This window comes from Hermetia illucens, chromosome 1, assembly GCF_905115235.1.
Source record: "Hermetia illucens chromosome 1, iHerIll2.2.curated.20191125, whole genome shotgun sequence".
In the NCBI taxonomy this organism is placed as follows: domain Eukaryota; kingdom Metazoa; phylum Arthropoda; class Insecta; order Diptera; family Stratiomyidae; genus Hermetia; species Hermetia illucens.
Window position 1 is genome coordinate 54,574,637 of NC_051849.1, and position 23,608 is coordinate 54,598,244.

At 40.4% G+C, this 23,608-nt stretch overlaps 1 protein-coding gene across 3 annotated transcripts in view; it reads right to left on the reverse strand.

The window, feature by feature from the left end:
• The window catches only part of LOC119649227, a 36,134-nt gene that overhangs the window by 5,450 nt on the left and 7,076 nt on the right, over positions 1 to 23,608 (reverse strand). Inside the window, exon 1 of one of the 3 annotated variants that reach the window (XM_038051289.1) lies at positions 9,351 to 9,621. The exons of the other annotated variants lie outside the window; for them this stretch is intronic. Coding sequence (XP_037907217.1) covers positions 9,351 to 9,353 — 3 coding nt within the window. The 5' untranslated portion in view covers positions 9,354 to 9,621. Of the gene's footprint in view, positions 1 to 9,350; positions 9,622 to 23,608 lie in introns of those variants that run through there. 3 annotated transcript variants of the gene reach the window in all.

The following is a 23,608-nucleotide window of genomic DNA, read 5'->3' on the forward strand; positions in this document are numbered from 1 at the left end:
GTAGTATCTTTGAGGTGAAACTCCATTTTTTTGCTGGTATGGACCTGCAAGTCATCAGAGCCCTCGTAACTTTCCGGCAAGTGTTTCCGACATGAGTCTTTCAGAGTAATTTTTGGTGTAGTCTAAATCCCAAATATTACCTGTTTCTCGTTTCACCTCTATGACATGTAACTTTCTAGCTCTCAATTGATCCAACTCACACTTCATAGTGAATGATATTATGGTGGTTTTCGCCATCCTGCACCAAGCACTAGTAGCCCTTAGTCCAGTTTGCATTCTACCACATAGGGTATCCTCATATTTGCCCCTACATATTAAAACAATGTCGTCAGCATAACCCTGGACTTGTATTCCAATATTTGTTAGCTCGTGATTCTGCCCATCCAGAAAGCCGGGATGTTTTCCACTCCCTACGAATCAGGGCATCTTGTATCTCTGTTTGCGATGTGTTATCGAATGCTCCTTCGATATCCAAAAAAGCACACAGTGCTAATTTTTCTGTTTCTATGATATCCCGTAATGCATCCACCAGCTGATACAGAGCAGTTTCGGTTGACCGTCCTGGGGATTAAGCATTAGAACGATTCTCCACCGTTTTGAGTACGAACGATGTCAGGCAAATAGATCTGAAAGATTTGGTGTGAAAAGAATCCTTTTTTACTCGCTTTCGGAATAAAGACCAATTTTGGCCGCCTCCATGCCCTTGGTATATGTCCCAAGGCTACGCTGACCCTGAGAATAGACTCTAAGATGCTCTCTAGGCCTCTCTGGAGTAGTGCTGGGAAGATCCCATCTACTCCCTAGCTTCCGAGAAGAATACCTCTTTGCTAGTTTCTAATTCTCTTTTCTTCCCCTTTTGTTCTTTGTTGGGATGTCAGGCAGAATAGACTCCAACTAAATTTCTAATCCAATTTACCATATCACCTGCAATAGATGAGATTGAGTTTGGCTATCAAATGAATTTCATTGAGTTCATAAGGAATCCAAATCCAGTTTGCTTACGTATCCAAGCTCCTTTAGGAGGAAGCGATCAATCATCAATATATCTTGAATCTCTCAATATGTTAGTTCTTCATAAGTTGAACCCGAAAAATATGCCAAATATTTACAATAAGTAGTCAACATGATGTTAGAAAATCGTTTCAAAAACGTATCATTACTGGTCCTAAAAACTGAATCACAAACGACAGTAGGACGGATCAATGTACAATTTGGGATGACTAAAAACTAAGCCTAGAATGGCGGCAAAGAAAGTGAAACCGTTTGTGTGATAGGACCAAGAAGACCACAAGCAGAAAAAACAAATCAAGTTTCTAGGAGGCACGGAATTATATTAATCACGTATGGTACGAAATAGCTAACCGATTGCCTGACTGAGCATGGCCAAAAATACTGCGCGTGATTTGATATATTGGTATTGGTGTATTGATAGCGCCAGTTGATTTTCTTGTGTAGCGATTGAGGAACGGCGAACATGTGCGATGCTTTTCTTCCACCATATCAATTCAAGCGATGCGCCGGGAGACGAACCTCTTGTATGTAGTCTTTTTCGATATGACAAAAAGGAAATTGCTCACTACCAGGTACTTCTCCTTACTTTGACAACGTCTTAAGTCTCCCCGGACAGAGCTTACGATTGAAAGTTATTAACCCGATGCAGACAAGCAGACTCAGCTACTGACCGAGACAAAAGCTAAAAAACAAGATATTTCTTTTTGAGCAAGTGATTGCTTCTCGACTGCACTATAAACTAGAAACATTGCATCAAGCGATTGAATTGATCCATACATAAGCTAATATTCCTGATCGCATAACAAGACAACACTATTGTTTAATATCCCCAAAAATTGGGCTGGGGAATTCTGATGCATCCGCCATATAACTAAGCACTACATCCTCGGGATACCACTCGCTCCTATCTCCGCAGAACTCACTCAATAGATTTGAACCAGATATAACTTTCATAGCAGACTATGCAAACCATCTGACTTTTCCCAACGGCAACTACAGTACCCCTCATCGATGGCAATATGATCCTAACCGAAAAACATGATCAAAATTAATCCACTTTTATACTGTAACTGTTGTAATTCACTAAAAAATGGTAGAATTTTTCAGAAGGCCGCATTTCTACGGACACATGATTACAAGAAAGATTAGCACAGCCTGCAAACAAAAACTGAACCAGACTCTTCCAATTTCAAAATTAAACATCTAATAAAAACGAATGGCAAGAAAATGAGCTACCTTATGAACAGCAAGATAGAACGGCTGGTTTGACGATAAATATAAGCTAGCAATGGAACGGAAGAATGCCGCATACCGAGTAATGTTGCATTCTCAAAGGACGTGGCCACGCGCGGAGACTTATCACTCCGGCGAGCGGAGAAGCGACTTCACAGACGAAAAAAGGAAGCCTGTGGGAATCAATAGCTCTGTCAACTCTAAAAGTGCAGGGAGCAACCGTACCAGGCACGCAAGTTTTACCAACAAGTCAGCAGGATGAAGCCTTACGCACTTCGATGTTCATCCAGCCGAGACAAAGAGGGAAATCTAATTTCCGACAGAATGGGCATATTAGAGCGATGGGTTGAGTACTTTGATGAACTACTGAACAACCAGAACATCGGCGAGTTGGAGGTCCCGCCAACTGAAGACGACGGACAAATTCTGCCACCACCAGAAACAGTCCGTGCAATTCATCAGCTTAAGGGGGTTACCCTGTGTGTCGGATCCGAGGAATCGAATTTTCTTTGGCATCAATTGTATCTAGATATAGTGTAAAATATATGGGCAAAGTGATTTGTTGATATTCAGAGTCGTTCGGAAATTATAGTGGTAAACACGTGATAAGTCACATGCTAGATTTATGTCGATCCCCGTACTAAAGCTCGTATTTATCGGTCCGAATCACGTTCGAATGACTTCGCTAAAAGGACAAGAATTGAAGCCAAGGCTGTAAATGTGTTTGTTCAAAAAACCTAAGGTCTATGGACTAGGTATAGCAGATTAATGGTCAGTTTAGGTTTTATGGCTAAAAATCGCATTCTACTTTTTAAATGCGTTTTTCTCGAAACCGCATGTTGAAAATCGGCTGCTACCATAGCAAAATCTATCCAACCAAATTCTTTGAAATTTTCACGACTTATTCAGAACATATTTCTACGGTCCGCAAACCAGGATAACTGCGATTCATTCAGTAGTTTTTTTTTTATTCATTGAAAAAGCCGTAAAAAAGCACCAAAATTAAAAAAAAAGGTTTAAGACGGCACCAAAAATTTAGTTCTTAATATTTTTCAATAATCCTATTTTGCGGATTGTAGTTAAGTCTGTACGTTAAAATGCCGTTTACTCTAAGACAATCGCAGCGCCCTCTAGCGTGGCAGCAAAAAAACACATTTTTTGGAGATGCGTGTATAAATTGCTCTGTATTTCTGGAAAAATTTATATGCACGCTCAAGATATTAATAAATCTATGGTGAAAAATTAATATTTGCATCTTTACCCAGTTCTTCACAAAAAATTTCTAAAAAATGCCAAAGAAAAGGGGGCTTTCACCCGGGATGACCCCCTTAAAAACCATAAGTCACAGCCGAATTGGTTAAATATGGAGACGACCAATTACACCAAGTGGTTCATCAACTTGTGCTCAAGGTATGGGACTGCGAATCAATGCCTGACGATTGGCAAAGAGGCATTATCTGTCTCATACATAAAAAGGGAGATATCACGCAGTGCAGCAATTATAGAGATATCACGTTGCTGAGTACCATCTATACGATATTCTCCTCTATCTGGCTAGGCCGGATAGCCCCATACGCCCAGAACATCATTGGTCCATACCAAAGAGGCTTCACTCCAGGCAAATCAGCAATAGATCAGATTTTCTCTATGCTGTTGGAATATGGACATCAGTTGCACCATCTTTTCATCGACTTGAAGACCGCCTATGATAGCATAGGCAGGGTGAAACTGTACACGGCCATGAGAGAATTCGGTATCCCAACGAAATTAATAAAATTGACTAGACTGACCCTGACGAATGTGCGAAGCCAGCTAAAAACGACAGGATCACTCTTAAGACCATTCAACATCAACAACGGTCTAAGACAAGGGGATCTGGCCCGGGAGAAAGTGATTCGCGATGTAAATGCGAGAGGCACCATTCTCTTCAAGTCCACCCAATTACACGCTGACGATATTGATATCATGGGACGAACAAACCGAGATGTACAGTCTACCTTCATCCAGATCACGCAGGCGGCGCGAGATTTTGGGCTACACATTAATGAAGGCAAGACGAAGTACATGGTGGCAACGTCAGCGCCAAAACGAAAAGAACGAACAACATCGAATCGCACTGGTAAAAGGAAAACAATGAAGATATGAAACTACTCGAGACCGTTGAAAATCGTATCTAGAGTCGAAAATCACAACCGATAACAGCTATGACCGAATCCGCGCACGGTTGTTGGCTACCAACAGAGCCTACTTCGGCTCAAAAAAACTGTTTCTCTCCAAATTTCTACCCATAGGGTCATAGCTCTTATTGTACAAGCGAATGATCTTGCCAGTCCTCATGTATTCCTTGGAGACTTGGGTTCTTAGAAAAAAAAACTGCGAACTGTTGGCCATCTTCGAGAGAAGAATCCTCCGAAGAATTTTTGGCCCCCTACATGAGGATGAACGATTCCGTAGCCTACACAATGACCAAATCTATGAGCGATACCACGACCGTCTTGTTGTGGATAAAATCCGGCTCAATAGGTTACGGTGGCCGGGTCACTTAATCCGTATGGATGAGGATGATCCAGCCCGGAAAATCTATAAGGGCAATATCTATGGTAGGAAAAGGAGACGAGACAGACCCCGCCTCAGATGGAGCGATGGCGTAGGCCAGGACGCCAGACAGCTTTCAGGAAGATTGAATTGGTGGAGCTCAGCGCAAAACCGGGGGTTCCTTATTAAGGCAGGCCTAGACCGGACACCGGTTGTTGCGCCGTTGATGATGATGATATTACTGTTTTCAATAAACAATGTTATTCCTTGTAATAATTGCTCATTTTCATTTGATTTCGTCTTGTATTTTACAGGTACTTTCCAAATTATTGCTTAAAATGATGGTGTACGAATACGGATTTTGCATAGTGTAGCACTAAATAAAATTTTGGCTACTCTCCAGCACTCCAAAAAGGTTCGAAACTCCACCAATATCTCCAGATTGGAAAATGAAACAAAAATGACTTAAGAATTGCTCTTCAGGAAGAATGGATAACCATTTCAAGAGATACAACAGAAAATCTCGTAAATTCACTGCCAAGCTCACTACGAACCAAAATGTTTTGAAAGTACCGTTTTCTGGTAATATTTCAAGAGAAAATGCATAGAAGTAAATACTTTTTTGGTGTGTAATACTGGCATGTACTTTGTGTTTTTGTTTTTTCTAAATAACAATGGAGTGGAGTGCTTATTTTTCAATTAATTTCTAAATAATAGATAATAGAGAAAAATTGAGGACATGAACTGAACATTTTCTTTTTTATTAAGTTTTTTGTAAAACAAAACCTTATTAAAATCGATTCACTGTCTGTCTGTCTGTCCGTCACACACACTTTTCTCCAAAACGGCTAAACCGATCGGAACGAAATTTGGTGGACGGATGGGAACTATGAAATCCCACGCATACAGCGAGTGGCATAAATTTAGGTGGATATGTATGCAAAGGGGGGATTCAAAAATTTTTTTCACCGGATATAGTTGTGTAGGATATCAAATGAAAGGTATCGATTAGTACTTTCCGCAACTGATATTAGTTTATTCGTGAATTGCAAAGTACACCAGTAAGGAATCAAAATGTACGCACCTAAAGTGAGACAGGACTCACCCAACCTAAAAGTCCGAAAAAAATAAGGGTGGTGCGCTTAGATGAAATCCAGGCCTCAAAATATGTCCCATTCCGATATCTGCTCAAATAAACTTACTAATAGTATATTACCAACTTTTAGAAAAACTCCCTTAAGTTCATGAAAATCTAACTATTGGTGTCAAAGTTATAGGAGTTCAAGCTTATCAATTTCGTGCTAATTAGCAGCATCCTAAGCCATACAAATAAGATGCTGACGTCATAATTAACGAGAATAATTGACATTCGAGTGAAATATAAAATTGCGATATCTTCATCTCCATTACCGCAAGACGCCGTTCATTGCCTTTTATAGGCGACCAACACTCAGAACTATAGAGAGCGGCAGACGGACGACATTGCAGTAAATTGTAGATTTGAGATGTTCGCTAATACGTCGATCACAAAGAACACCAGTTCTGGAATGCCACTTCATCCAGGCTGCGTTAATGCGTGAAGCAATTTCATTACACAGTTCTCCATTGGCTGATAGCATTGACCCGAGATATTTAAATCGCTCAATTCTGGGCAGGTCACTGTCATCTCGCGTCAATGCTATCAGCCAATGGAGAACTGCGTTATGCTCCTCACATAGAGAAACACAAAACCTTTTATACCTGAAGCGTCAAGCTTCCGGTTTCCCGACTTGTTTTTAAATAACAACGGAGTGAAGTGCTTATTTTTCATTTAATTTGTAAAGCGTAGATAATAGAGAAAACAGGACATGAACTGAACATTTTCCCTTTTATTTAATTATGAAAAACTTAAGTTAATCACGGAAAGGTAAGCAGGCGAATCCTTTTTTGATCTGATGGCGGAAAGCTGATGGAAATGAATTAAGGGGGTCAACCCGTGTATCGGGTTGGAGAAATCGATTTTTTTTGCATGAATTGTATCTATATATAGTGGAGAATATGTGGGCAAAGGGATTTTCCGATATTCCGAGTCGTTCAGAAATTACAGTGTTAAACAGGTAAGGAGTTTGCAGCCGCGGCTAGAGTACTCGATGAGAAAGAGCATCGAATCTTTTTTTACCTGTTAGTTTTTTACCTGAGCCTTATAAATTCGAACACAATAAATATAAAAAGATGAAAAACCAATCAATTGTCTAAACTTATTTGCTGTTTGGAATAAAATGGATAATCCAGTCTAGAGTGAGCACTAAAAGGCTTTCAAGCTATACTTAGTTATATTTTGTTGTAAGTATTGTGCTGTTTGTGTGTTCAGTGATTTTTTTAAATGGATCGTACGAAGGGAGATCGCTTTAACGTTCAACGTCATGCTCGCACTAAAAAACGAGTATTTCATGGGAATCGATACTTATCAGAGAAGAAAAAGGACTTCGCATCAACATCAGCAAAGAAACTTTTAGCAAGCATGAACATGAATGTTCCAATTGCGACAAGTTTTGTATATTGTATATTGGATTTTGCTGGAGTTTTCTCCGGTATTTCTGCAAATTTCTGCAAATAATAAAATATACGTAGTAGTAAAAAAGGAATGTGTAGGACATGTCGAGAAAAGAATGAGAACGCGGCTTAAAAATGCAAAGGCATTGGTGGAAAAGGGGCTGGAAAACTTACTGATAATATTATTAACGACCTCACTACATTTTTTGGGCTAGCTATTCGTCAACGCGCAAATTCGATAGAAGGAATGAAGCAAGAAATTTGGGCAACTTTCTTCCATAAATGTTCTACATACGAAAATCCTTAGCATCAAAATTGTCCAGCAGGCGAGGACAGTTGGTGCAAATGGCGCAAAGCGGAAGCTAAAGGAGAACTGGATAGTTTCCACCACGAGAAGGCACCTTTGACTGAAAAAGTTCAAACAGTCATCAAATCAATCTACGAAGATTTGTCACGAGATGATCTCTTGAACAGATGTTTAGGAGCAGAGACCCAAAATAACAATGAGTCGTTAAATGCTTTGATCTGGACTTTCGCTCCTAAACACCTTCATTTTGGGGCCAAGAACGTAGGAATAGCCACTTTTCTGGCTGTAATTATTTTCAATGAAGGATTCAATGGCATTCTCAAAATCCTAGTGACAATGGGAAGTCAAGTTGGTTACATATGTCAGGTTTATACCGACCGCCGTAATGAAGCGCGTATTTGGCGGTTCGAACGACGATCGGCTGACTTCGCCAAAAGAGCAGATAGCAACAATCGGCCTTACAAGATTTTTTTGAAGAAACTAGGATAATTGCAATCGGACGGGTCGTTTCTTTTATTCATAAAAAAAGCCGTAAAAAACACCAAAATCCAAAAAATTAAGTTTAAAAGCCCACCAAAAATTTACCTTTTAATGGAGATGGCTGCATAAATTGAATACGTGATTCCGAAAACTAGCCACGATATCACGTATACTAGAGATATCAATAAACATATGGTGGAAAAATCACGTTTCTATCTTTATCCAGTCTTCCAAAATAATTTTTCAAAAAAAGGCAAAAAAAACGGCCATCACAGGGGATGACCCCCTTAAAGTATGGCAACTTCATTCTTGGAAGTCTTACGCTAAGGAAAAATGACAATGCGTGGGAACTTAAAATTTACCCTGATTTTTTCTTTTAATTATACTTAATGGATACCATTTGTAAACAACGTCATCTAAGAAAGTGGCATGTTTCCCTGAAAGCAAAGACTTGTTTTGGTTCACATATTCTTCCCAAAATGACTGCCCAAAATCTGAAACTTTCTGGGCGCATGATTTAATCCCATGTTTTCGTGGATCCTTAAAAGTTGTGGGTAATATATTTCAAGCCAGAAATCAACAGCTGAAAACGTCTCCTATCTGTCGACCACTTGCCAAAAAGAATAATTAGCAAATGCTCAAAAAAGTAGTTGATGTCGAAATAACTTTCAAAAAGACTTCATAGTTGCCTTCTAGTAGGTAACCTCTGAGCAGGCTAGAATTTTCATGGATACGAGTGACAACATTCAATCGATAGTTGCTGACTTAGGATTACAAATGGGGAATTCCCGAAATCGGGTCAGTTTTCTAATGCGCCTTCGATATTCAGACTCTTCCGTAGAAACTCCTGTTAATAAATTACTCCTTACTAAACGGCCATGACACAATAACAGAAGAGTTCTCTGTCGCCAACCACGGAAAATAGTGTGTCACTCAAGACTCTTGCTACAATCAATCAACAAACTGCTAACTGTTTTCATAACTCTTCGTCTAGAACGTCTTATTGTGGAATTATTAAACCAACATTCAGTCCATATCCATTCCATCCGACTTTCTTGTCATATTTTTGTTCCATTTCAGTTATTACTAGGCACTATGAAAATTCATTCCGAATGCTCGTACGTGCAATTTTCCGCACCAACGATTCTTGTACAAAACCATAATGTAATTCGTTACAGTCACAAACAACACTTATTTTACTTATACAAATTCTAAAAAACATCGAGGGAAATTATAGTAATATTATTCTCACCATGTTCAATTATAGTGACAACGTTTCCGCGGAAATCCATGAATGTGTATAGAAGGAAATTGAATAATTTCACACTGACCGCGGGACACTTGGTCAAAAAAACACAACCGGCCAGATTTCTCCTAAAGTTTATTTAAAATATCCCGGGACGATAAGAAATCAGTGAACTGTTAAACCTCTGGTTCGGCTGACACTCTTCTGGACAGTTTGTTTCAGAACTGATGACTTTTTAGATATATTTCTCGGGGGTTTCACGTATGTACGAAGACCCCCATATTCAGCCAGGGCTAGAGGGCATATAACATACAACGGCGAACGTATTGTAAGAGCAGTGATACCGAACGTTTTTATTCTGTGCTGTCTTTTATACACTAAATTGAAGAATTAGATATAAAATGAAAGTACCCAAAGAAGAGAGGCAGAGCGGATGATCTCATTTGCTATCTCTCGGTTAAATGGCAGAAAAGCATGTTACCAAAAGCAGAAAAAAGATATGAAATGGTACACACAGGTCACCTTAACTCTACAAAAGTCCTCCATCCTTTTAGGAGTACCGTGTTTGACCATTCTTTGCGGAGATTATTAACTTTTTCAAAGAAATTTCTCAAAACGACAGTACAGTCAATTAGTCGAAACAAGGTGATCCGAAATCGGCTCAATCCTTCACAATCCCAAAATTACTCTGTGTAATTATTTACCATTTGCTCTTAAAATGAATGAAATCTTCAATGGTCCTCAGAATCAACCAAAGGCTAGTCACAAGATGAACTTTTCGCTTTCCTTCATAAAAAGCTATAAATATTTAAGTTCTCCAAACTAAAGGAGAAGAGTTCCTACTTCATTTACCCAACTCAAAGGCTTAGAATGTAAACCACGAAAGTTTTGAAGCCTCAAAGTAATTCGAGCACTTCACTAGGACGGAAATAGCACTCATCTCTGTTATAATCGAATCCACTTGAAGTTTCGAGCCCCTGCATATCAAGCAGTCACATGTGTCGATCTGATTAACATAAAGGTAGCGTCAAATTTCGTACGCGATTGTAAGTTCATGGTCTTCGACTTAACACATACTCTTTTCACGAAAATCGATAAATCTTGCAGGAGTTCGATCACATTCCTCCAGTAAACGCACTCTGTGACGGGGCTCTCGGCAATAACAAAGTCATGTGTGGTGATCGATTTGTTTATTTACAATTATAGAATAACTGGATCTTTCAAAAGAAGTAGCTTGAGACGCTACAGATATTCTGATGAATTTTTAAAGATAAGGTTCGATGATCTGAGAACGTTTGGATAACAAATATGAGCAATAAGTGATAATGAGAATGGAACACATGAATGGAGACCACCTAATTGAATTATCATTTCCGCACGATAAATGGTAATTGAGATGCATGGTCAATTGATGAATTTGTGTAACTAGTGTACAGGCAACGGTTCTTTTTTACGGGGACAGTGTTATAATTTTATCCCAAGTTGCAATGGAAGACCGTGTGTGAAGCAAAAATGTGTCATCCACGTAAAGCGAAGCTTCCTAAAATCATGAATAACTCGAAGGAGGCGTTAATAAAAAAAAATCGACTTCACCTAATACGGGGACCTCCGTATTTGACCAAACTCGAAGTGATCAAAAGAAGGATATATGTGTAAACCGATCTTAATGATCACGCAAAATCTGCAGATTAAGGTAGGTAAAATATGGGAATTTCATACCTTCAAGGTGCTATCGCGATAGCTGACAGAAAATTATGACTCGCGATTTCGTAAAGGGTAAAGGCAACTTATCAAACGCTGGCAAAACCCTCAGTCCTCGTTTTGGAAAAATTCACTGCTTGTCCATGAACCAAAAAAAGTGAAAAAAGTTTGTCCCCAGTCAAAAGTGAACTCAGGGTGCGCTCAATCCTTGTGTGTAAACACAAAACCTTATTAAAATCGGTTTACTGTCTGTCTGTCTGTTAGGAGACGGTTATAGTGACTGATACCAAATTTGGTGGAAATTGGGAACTGTGAACGCCAGCCTTGGGCTCTAACCACTCAGCTATCCAGACAAAATCAAAATGATCCGATGAATCAATAGTGAAGCGCGAACTGCTATCATTGTTCTGTATAGTGAAAACAAATCCAAACGTAAGATTGCATCTCACCTTAGTAGTAATCACTATCGTCCTCGCTCTGGGAGGCTGAGCACTGCCACTTCTAGCAAGAATAAACTTATAATTTTTACCAGCAAGCGAAATACACGCGTAACAGCCCCTAAATTCGCGCAGAACTCAATAAATCTCGTTCCAAACACGAAACAAGTCGGGAAACCGGAAGCTCGGCGCATCAGGTATGAAAGGTTTTGTGTATTTCTTTTATAAAGACATTTGAATGTGAATTTGTCCCATTAGTACGCAACACATAATGTACGCATAAATTATGTGCGAATATTCACTTCCGGGTGATACTGACATTCAAAATCTTGTATTTCCAAAGAAATGACAAATTTGACCTATTATGACTTCATCAGTGATACTGCGATTTCCACCAAACTTGGTAGGATTAAGCACTAGATTATAGCCTAAATTGCTGCAAAAATTCATAGTGCTAGGATGAACTTAAGGGGGGTTCTGCAGCCAATTACTGAAAATTATAGTAATATACTATTATTAACTTTATTTGAAGGGATAATGTACACCCACCTTATGCATGTATGGGAACCCCCTCCCCCCTTAAATTCGACGTAAAAGGATGTATACGTGAGCGTTCACAGTTGCCACCCTTCCACCAAATTTGGTGTCAATCGCTGCTTGTCTCCGAGAAAAATGCGCGTGACGGACAGACAGACAGACAAACGAACAGGCAGACAGACAGTTGATCAGCGGGCAGTAGGTAGAGTCGATAAGGAGCAGAAAGAGTGCGCCTATAAGGCAGCCCGCAAAACCCTCAAGCTCGCCATCCAGCGAAGCAAGAGGAAGTGCTTTAAAGAGCTCTGCTCAGAAGCGGACTTAAACCCGTGGGGGTGCTTATAGAATCGTGATGGGACGTTCCAGAGGCCTTAAGCTTGCCGTAAAATCCAGGCCGGACATGTTCGCTGAGTTATTTGAAGCGTGCATGTCCAAGGGAATATTTCCAGCGGTTTGAAAGCGGCAGAAGTTGGTCCTTCTGCCTAAGCCTGATAAACCTCCAGGTAAACCATCCTCATACCGATCCATACGTCTTTGGGGCACTGGGGGGAAAATGTTAGAGCGCGTAATCTATAATAGATTACTCCCTGTTGTTGAGAGCCAAGGCGGCCTTTCAGATCGGCAGTATGGATTCCGTAAAACCAGATCACCCATTGATGCCATCAAATTGGTTGCTGCCTTGGCCGAAGATGCAATCCACGGAAAGGGTAGTGCCAAATATTGCTTGGTAGTAACCCTGGACGTGAAAAATGCATTCAATTCGGCCAATTGGAATCTAATACACAAATCCCTAGCGAAGGTTGGTATTCCCGCATATATCCCTGCTATCGTCGATAGTTATTCAACTGAAAGGAGGCTCTGGTATGACACCGATGACGGACTCCAGGAGTACGTTGTTCCCGCGGGTGTCCCGCTGGGCTCCATATTGGGGCCACATCTATGGAACATCATGTACAACGATGTACTTAATCTTCCCCTTCCAGAGGAAACCACAGTGCCGACGACATAGCGCTGGTTGTTGTCGCAAAGTATCTTGAAGATGCTGAGTTATACTCAAGATCAGTGCTGTTAAAAGTTGGCTAAAGAGCTCTAATCTGACACTTGCAGAGGAAAAAACAGAAGCGGTCCTCATCACTAAGCGCCAAAAGAGAAATTACACCTGTATTAGAATCGGGAATAATATCATCACTTCTAAGCCGACCATCAAATACTTGCGGGTGGTAATAGACAGGAAACTCAGCTATAAGCAACACGTACAGTATGTTCGCGATAAATCATCCACTGCTAATATGGCCCTGGCGAGGATGATACCTAACGTGAGAGGGCCACGGCATACCTCTAGGTTGCTTATAGCCAGGGTAATAACCTCAATCATGCTCTATGCAACCCCAGTTTGGAGAGAGGCGTTGCATATGTTAGTTAACACTAACAAACTTAGTGTAGTCTACCGGAGGACAGCCCTGAGGGTATGCTCTACCTTCAGGACTGTCTCAGATCATGCAGCATTCGTCATCTCTGGAATGATGCCGATTGACATCTTGGCAGATGAGATGGCGAATATATACAATGCGAAGCCAATCTCTCCCTTATCGCAGACGAAGAACGCTGAGTGAGAGATCCATAAATAAATGGCAAGAGTGGTGGAAACGCTTAAGAAAGGGTCGGTCGACTCACAGGCCCATTCCTGCCATAAAGGAGTGGTTAGAGAGACGACACTCTGAGATTAATTATAATCTCATCCAGTTAGGCATAGAGGATATCGCCAATACCTGCACAGGTCTAAATTGGAAACCTCACCCGACTGTCCAAATTGCGATGGAGTCCCAGAGGACCCAGACCCACTATCCGAGATTTGTGGAAGAAAGGAGGAATTCAGAAGAGACTCTAGGAGAGGTGCTGGTACTAGAAAATCTGGTACGGAAAATGGTAGCACATCAAGAAAATTGGGATGCATCTATCCAAACTGAACTGCGAAAGGCAGAGGAGAGGAGAAAAGCGCGGTCACGTGCGCCGCGTATAGAAGAAAGGTGACTAAGCTAGAATGAGCTGACTCCGTCCGTGATGTAATACCTTATGGTGGTTCCGCGGAGCAGGGATGGAGTCGGGGGTGGTATTAGTGGGTAAAAATCCCATACGCTGATGTGTTCAGACCAGTGTCTTTTGAAGATTTCCACATCCTGAAAAAAAAGACAGACAGACAGACAGTAAACCGATTTTAATAAGGTTTTGTTTTACACAAAACCTTAAAAAAGAAGATTTCTTTGGAATGCCAAATCGCAATTATTTTCGCTCGTCGTAACGCCGAAAAAAGATAAAGCCAGATTGTGTGGTTTTAACATGATAATGGCTTTATTTTGGTGTAGGGTTGTTTCTCTGCTCATCGAACTGGAGATTTGATACGAATTGAAGAAACTATGAAAAAGGACGCCAGACAGCTTTTAGGAATATCGAATTGGTTGACCTCGGTGCAAAACCGGGATGTCTGGAGTTCCTTATTAAGGAACCGGATACCGGTTGTTGCGCCATTGATGATGATGGAAAAGGATCAGTATAAAATAATTTAAGAGACAAATTCTATTACTTCCCGACTACATTTAACGGCCAATGGTTTCATTTTTCACGATAATGATCAAACTACGATTGAAGATTATGTAGAGGTTTCTTGTCAACCTCATAGACCTTTTGTGGGAAGGGTTCCATCTAAACAACCGTGATCGATGTCCCCGTTCATATCAGGACACGTTGAACACTTTGCGAGAAAGCTAGAAGAATGTCCCTCGAGAGACAGTAAATAAATTTATTGCCAAAACGCCCAGATTGATGAGAAAAGTAATTCAATGCAAACATATTCGAATGAAAAATGAGTTTAAAGTTGTCTTTTTCTTTGTCATTTTCAATTTGAGGCTCTTCCGCGATCTGACTATTGTCCAGCAGCGGACAAATTTTCTTACTACGTAAAGGACACAAACAACCCGAAGGACGATAGATACGGACGGATAGCCAAAAGGAGTAAAATCGCCGACCTTGACGGTCGCTCCGTGGAACTTTTCCGAAGATGCTACTTCTACTCCTTCGTAAATCCTGGGAATCTAAAAGATTTCCCAGTGAATGGAAGAAAGGAACCGCCCTTAAAATTCCGAAAAAGGCTCCCGTCTTGAATGTGAGAGCTGGAGGGGTATTTACATGCATCGTACTATCAAGGAGATATTAGCTAAAATTATCCTGCTACGCATCAAGAAACACCTTCCAACCCTAATATTTTCATGGGAGGCTCTTCCCAAAATGATCACGTCTTATATTTGTGAAGTGACATTAGAATAGAATTTGGAAACGCCAGGAATTCTGCTAAATCTTTCTCAATTGATTGACGATTTTCTAGCTGCATAACCTTTATTTCTACTATAGTTTCTGTTCGTGGTGTACTTTTTGAACATCCTTGACATTGATCGACTTCAACAGTAGTATGACATCTAAATCTTAGTAACCCATCTTCCGACAATGAAGGTGAAGTTAATCGGTCACGAATTTGTTTTGGAATAACTCCTTTAAAAAATAGAAATGTTTATCACGTTTGTCGTTTGATAGATAAACTTATTGAACAACCTCATACGTATATCTCAATGATCGCTTTACAGTTAGAGAAAAAAACCGTTTCATATTTATTTCGGATTGGCATCGATACAATCATAAACTTTGGTTTTGATGAGTCTAAAAATTGGTGACAATCTTCATGTTCTGCACAAAATGAGACAAATAATTTCTACAAAACTCGGAAATCGGGAAATTTGGAGACACCCGTATAAGCTGTAATAGCGATCGAAACCTTAAACAACAATGAAACAAGCTATCTTTAGCAACTTCACGAGAACAGTGGAATCAGTTGTATGAAAAAGGCAGCTCCCCCTTTCCCCGGTTTCTGAATCATATCTCGACGAGCCGACCCCGCGAAGTGCAAACATCGTAAAAAACTGTGTTGCGTGAACTTTTAGCTAGAGGGCGATTCTTCCACTCTGATTTTTGACACAAAAAAAAATTGGGTGTAGTAGCAGTTTCTAGTTTGGCCACACACATTATGTGTCTTCCCAGAACCCAGTACTCGCAGTTAATCATGCGAATGAGGCTAGATACATTAGAATATGCAGTCAATTAAGTCACCATAAAAATGTATTTTTCAAGTTCTTATGCCTTATGGCTCATGAATTCCAATATCTTGCAGGAAATCGTTACTACGTCTACACTAGAACTCACTGATCAAATCTGCAAATTGCAGATGAAATCTACATATCCGCCCCCAAGCATGAAGAAATTATTGAATTGACGAATGGAAATAACGAAAGATTTTTTCTAAACGTCAATCAGCGCAAGTCAACATCGTTGTTGGCTTCAACGCTCGAGCCACCTTCACCTCTCAGAATGGGTTCACCACGCAAATTACAATGATAACTTCGACATCATCTTGAAAGCAAATGTGGACTGACTTTTATACCTGTACTCTGCAAGCTGCTGATGCAGTCAGTGCAGGAGCATCCAAAGCAGAAACCAGCCGTTGAAGTGTTCTTTAATGCGTTCCAAGGTCATTGTGTGGCGGCAAAGAGCAAATAAATATTCCACCAATTATCGAACTCAAAACGAGAGCCTCTTTCTCCTTCCACTCCTTGGGAAAGATCTTAGATTCCCAGAATTTACAGTTAAACGGATATAGCAACTCTGCAGAAATTGCAGAACTGCAAGAATAATTTCGCGAGGAGACCGCCAAACTCGACAATTTACCCGATTTGAGTGCATTAATAGCGAAAATAATTTAACTTCTGGTTGGAGAAGCAATCCATATCCACATGTTAGGTTGACAAGCAATCTTTTCCACCAGAGAAATTCACCGGATGTCGCCCAATTGAGAGTCGTAATGAAGAGCTCCTTCCACCCCTTAAGCTGCGCACCATCCTCATGAAGAGCCTACAATTAACATCCTGGGCCGAACCGTTGGAAGAGTTACCACTACCTGCAAATTTTTTCATGATGCGGTATACGGTGCTGAAATTAAGATTGTTTGCGGCAGCGTCTACTTCGCTAATCAGCACACGCACAATTTTTCGAGGTACTGGAACTCAACAAGTGCATCACGTTTACCTCTACGTGATACGGCAATAAGAGCCTTTATTCTTTATGATCGTCGACCCACTTCCATGTTCCACATAGCAAGATCTTATGGAATCTACCTTCCGAGTTTTACCGACAACCAGACGATCGTGGTATCGCTTATCAATTTCAGCGTTATATAAGCTACGGAATCGTTTATTCTTACATAGAGGACCAACTATTCTTCGAAGGATAATTCTCTCGAACGCAATTTCCTTACTAAGAACCCAACTCTTCGAGGAATAGATGTGGCAAGATTTGTATCTTGTGTAGTAAAAGTTTTGACTCAATAGTGAACCAGTCCCAATAGTGTTCGCTCGTAGCTGCTATCGATTGTGATTTATCCTAGATAGGAGAACGGTTTCAAAGTTGTAGTTTCCCACCTTTATTATTCTCATTTGATCGTTTCGGGGCTGACGTTGCCACTATGTAGTTCGCCTTACCTTCATTAATGGGTAGCCTAAGATCACGTGCCAATCTTTGTCTGCTCGATCAGGATAAAGGCAGACGTTATATATCGAGTAGTTCTCCCCATAATGTCAATATCGTCAGCAGAGGCCAGTAGTGATATGTGACATTTCTATAATTTCTGCACTACGAGATATCCCCTTTTTGCGTATGGGTCAGATAGTGCCTCGTTCCCAGTCGTCGGACATTGATTCGCTGTCCCGCCACTTAGTATAGTTGGTCGCCTCCACATTTAACCAATTCGGATGTAATTTCATCGGCTTCTGGCGACTTATGATGAAGCTAATGAATTGCATAGATTCTTTTTTGAATGCTTGGTGGTGACATTATTTGTCCATCGTCTTCAGTTGGCGGAACCTTCAGCTCGCCGATATTTTGGTTCTTCAACAGTTCATCAAAATACTCAATCGATCACTCTAATATGTCCACAGGGTCGGAAATCAGATTACCTTCTTTGTCTCGGCAGGATGAGCATCGAGGTATATAATGCTTCATCCTGCTGACGTGTTGGTAAAAGTTCCGCGCCTGGTCCGTTTGGTCCCTGTACTTCTCGAAATCGACAATTTGTTAGTTCTTTCAGGCTTCCTTTTTTCTCTATAAAGTCGTTTTTTCCACTTGATGGAATTCGTGATAGATCAGTGCGCGTACCCGTGCACTTTGAGAGTGCAGTATTGCTCGGTATGCAGCATTCTTCCGTTCCGTTGATAGCTTTTTTCATCGACAAGCCAGTCATTTCCACTTTCTTGCGACTAGGGCTGTTTGTAGCCGTACCAATGATAACGTCCTTCAGGTGGTTGTGAAGATCATTTGTCGATGCTTAATCTCCAGGCAAGCCCGACGAGAGAGAGATGGAAAGGGAGATTCCCCCCGAGCCCACACTTTTCTCAGAATAGAAATTTCAAAACAAAAAAAGATATCGCACGAGGCTGATATCAGTTGCCTCAACAGTTTTTATTTAATTAAATAAATGAATAAGTACTCAAAAGCAATACTTTTTGTGGATAAATAGATTGCTTGATTAAACTATTACAGTGCACACGACCGTCAACAAAAAATAGCAATTAATTAAAATTGCGAGAGAATTAATTGAAAATCCATCAATCCAAATGAGGCGATTAAATTTTTAAACTTGTAAAATTTCGTTATTTATAACTAAAATCAGTCGTATTGCAGCCCGCATCATCCCTACCATTAACATGGAACTTATTAAATCCACCGTTTCCCAACAATAGAATGGCGAAAATTTCAGAGGATGTCCCTAGATCCGCTAATCACGAAAGGATCGCTAATATTGATGGCATTTTAATGAGTGCAGCATACAGAAATTGACAATAATATTGATAGCTGCCTTTGACAGATTTTTCGACTTTTCCAAATTGATAAAATTTTGAAAAAAAAATCCTAAAAATAACACAACGCTTCATCCGAACTAAGAGCCAAGATATTAAAAACTAATCCCTCCTGAAATTCAATATCGTTCATGATAAGGAAGGATCGAGTTTCGTTGCATGTTAGCTAGAAGGTTTCCATATGGAATTCAAACTATGGTTCCCTGTAATGTATACCGTAACACAAATAACTAGGCGAGATATTCGTCTACTAGAAGTCCACGGACGGTTTTTTACATATTAATTGAGATATATAAGTGAACACAATGTGTCCAACAAAACGAAGGGAAGCGATTGCAAACGTTCTCATAACTAAATGACCACATCAACAACAGAATATCTTCGAGCCAAGCAGACATGCTCATTCCCAATGTCATTGGTATCTTTCCTAAAGATAAATTGCGGTCTGCATTCCGTGAAGCGGCCTCTGAACTGATACGATTCGAGATTAGTGACCTATTCTAGTCGAGACTGAACACACCAATTCACTCCGATAGTGCATCTGTCCAAATTTCCACCGTTCAATCCGGCTGACATCGAGTCAGTAATTATGAATATCTTGGCCCCGTAATTGATTACCTTTAATTTATTACTTCCAGACACTTAAAAGAGCAATAAAGTTAATTGTCGGGAATATTTGCTTCGCGGTAGATATAGAAAAATAGAAAAGTTTCTAGATTAAAGTCAATAAAGTAGAATCTATATTGTAGCCAGTCGAACGGCATAATTATAGCAATTGCCAAAATATCTTTACGATCCCTATCTTTATTCATTTTATTAGAACTAATATAACGGAAATACCTGTAATTATTGACGACACTAGCACATCAGACCAAAGCATAAAAAGTGTGAAATAGGTTCGAAATTAAAGAAGTTTTTCACAGAAAGTAATTTTGAGGAAAGTCAAGGCCTCAATATATATTTTTACGGTAGAAAAAGCAGCACTACCGGTCCTCTGAAAATAATTGAAGCTAATTTATCAAAATCGGAATGATTTTTAGTATATAGAACGAAAACTATAAACTTTTAGATAAAGAATGGAAGGAAAAGAAATTTTCCACTTTACGCCTGTACATATTTATACATAAATATATAAAGAAATGTGTTACCGTTGGCGCAATCGATAAGGCTTTGCGTGAAACAAAATTTTACTAAAATCAGTTTACTGTCCACCTATCACACGGACTTTTCTTATTATCTGCTAGACGTATTGACCCGAAATTGGAAGAGAAGGTGGGAGCTGTGAACGAAACGTATGCAGTGAGTTACATCGTTCTACATTGAGTTTAAGGGCGGTCCCCATACACGCAAAAGGGCACTATATTTTTTTTCAATCGAACTCATGTGGGGTATCAAAGGTATTGATTAGTACTTTTCAATGCTGCCCTCAGTTCTACTATTTGATTCAAAAGGCTCGGAAGAAATCATTTCTTTCACGAACCCATTCTCAGAGGCTACTCAGCCGGAAAATCTGGAAAAAAAATCACGAAGTTGTCACTATATAATGTCTAGGCTCTAAAATGCCCTCCATATAATACTATTTGTTTGAAAATTGCTTAAAGGTTATCCGAGAATGTAAGCTTTAATATATAGCATGACACTGCCAAGTTTGGTGGGCATCGCACTATTACTAATAAAATTATAATAGGTCAAATTTGCAGCTTTTATGCAAATTTACTGTAATCGAAGCCAGAATGTGAATATCATACTAAAGTAAATAGTCTGACATAATATATAAATATATGTACATTACGGGACGATTACATCAGACACAACTGAGGGCAAATGTCCAAACATCCTTATACAGTGAAATCCTGTTTATTCGTACCTAAATTATTCGTATATGCAATTAATTCGTACATACTTGCCGATCCCCAGAGTTAACTTTATTTAATTTGTACTCTCGATAATTGGTAATTCCCATAATTCGTACCAAACCGGTATAGTCCTTTGGCTATACGGATTATCGGGATTCTACTGTATAAGAAATACACAAAACCTTTCGTTTCTTAAGCGCCGAGCCCCTGAATTCTCGACTTGTTATTTTTGGAAGAAGCCAACTGGTAGTTCAATACGGATTACGAATCTGAATTACTAAGCAAATTTGTGAAATTCGAGTAATCGAGATACAAAATATCAGAATTCCACTATGCATGCATTGATAGTACCCACGAACTTCATATTGCCTATATACATATGTTTATGTATGTCTCGAATAACTGAGGCTGATGTACAAATAACCAAAAAAGCCACAGAAAAGTGAAAATAAGACAATCCCATACGATTCTCCGTATATGTATGTGAATTCTAACATCTCAAACTGTTCACTATGACATATCAGTATACTATATATGTATATAGAATATATTCTTTTATAATTATTATTATTTTTTTTTTATTCGTACACGGAGGTGGAAAATCTTTAAAAGGCGCCCCAGCACAGCCGCATGATCCAATGTCAACGCGGCACAGCAAGCACTAAACTCCAACCTGTCTTTTGCCAAATTCACCGTCATGGTAATGGCGTGCACCGTAGAGTGGAAGACGATAGGTAGCAATCTGACGTAGATGACTTAAGCAGGGAATATTTCCTCTTTTATGCACACCTCGAAGGTGTCAGCGGAAAGATGGGATCTGTCTACATTACCACCTAAACATGGGATCCTGTCGCCGATCCTACCACATATTTCCCGCAGTCCCTCCTCTATTATTGTAGGGATCACAAACTCGTTCCACTGTTTTGGTGATTAGGGAACAGAACAACAATATTTTTTAGAAGGCGCGGACAAGGTACAGTTGGTCTTCACAGACCTTTCGTCGCCACCCTGTAGATCCCACCCCAAGGGTTTATATCGCTATGTTCCCACAATTGTTTGAAGCAGTTGTTATTGTTCCTCCGAATGGCCTCTTTTAAACGACCTCTTGAACGTTCTTACTGGGCTTTCCTTTAAGTCTCTGAGAAAGCCGTCTTGCCCGAAAACATGCGGCTCGCAAAGGTGTGATTTTGTTGTTCCACCAATAATCTATCAACGATTGCAGTCGCCTTCTGGGCGTAACAGCATTGTATGCTTCCATCACCCATCGGGTGATTTGGTTGACTTTTTTATGGCGGTACGATACAGGGATATATTGAGGTTGGACACTGCGCAAAACACTTTCCCCTCAAAAGCTTTCACCATCCATCTGGACAATCCACCCAACATTCTGCGAGAGCCTTTTCTCGAGCATGATTTCACCTTGATTTCTATGCAGATTGCCTGGCGGTCGCTAGGATTATAGTCTTCACTGTCTTGTTAGGGACGGTCAAACGGTAGTATAGGTCCCAGGGCGAAAAGTAGATTGGTACCCAAGATGAAGCATAAAACCTGGGAAACGCCTGCTAAACCAAAACCCACTACCAAAACCCTATCCCCACTCCCACGTGGTGATCGGCGGAAGTTCTTTCTTAACAAAAAGCTGATGAAGAAGGATGAAAGCGAGTCTCCTGCGCCTAAAAAATCGGGACAAGTTGTACCAACTGGTCCTCCAGGTTGGGGATTGGGTAGGGCTGACAGCCCCACACTAAAAACAACTTGTTTTACAACGATGAACCCGACAAAGAAAACGGACAAATGATTTGCACATTTTCTCATGGAACGTGCGCTCCCTGTACAAATGGTGCCTGGCAGCTGGCCGTTACCCTGTCCCAATGCAAGGCTGATGCAACAGCATTACAAAAAATGCGCTGGACAGGGACCAATTTCCTGGAGAGGAGCTACTACACCATATATTATAGTGGCGATACATTGGCTCCCATAGCTTACATACGGATACCAATGATAACGGACGCCGGATTATTCAATTAGCTTTGTCACACGAAATGGTTGTTGGAAGTACCTGGTTTGCGCGGAAAACGGTCCACAAACATATATGGGCCTCTCCACACGGGACCACTTTCAACCAAATTGACCACGTGCTGATCGAACGCCGCCACATCTCAACCTTGATGAATGTCAGAACATATAGTAGGGCCAATGTAGACTGGCACCACTATCTCGTTAGCATAGTGCTCCGGGCTCGAATAATAACACCGGCAAGAATCCCCTGAGACAATCAGGTGAGAGTTAACACTGAAGCCATCTATAACACAGCCTTCCGTAACACCTTCAAGGGGGAAATGGATGCCGCAATCTAGAGAGGTCTTGCAGATGAAGCATCACTAAATGATCTTCATAACCACCTGAAGAACGTTACCATTATTACGGCCACAAACATACTTGGTCCCAGCCGTAAAAAAAGACGGAACGGCTGTTTCGACGATAAGTGTAAGCTAGTGACGGAAGCGAAAAATACTGCATACCGAGTAATGTTGCATTATCAAGGAGCACGGGCACGCGCAGATCCTTATAACGAACTCCATCGAGGGGAGAAACAACTTCACAGACGGAAAAAGGAAGGCAACAGGTCTGTGAACTCGAAAAGTTTTATCAACCAGTCAGCAGGATGAAACCTTATACACCTCGATGCTCATACCCAGACAAAGAGGGAAATCTGATTTCGAGGGAATAAGCATATTGAAGCGATGGGTTGAGTATTTTGATGTAATGGTGAACAACCAGAA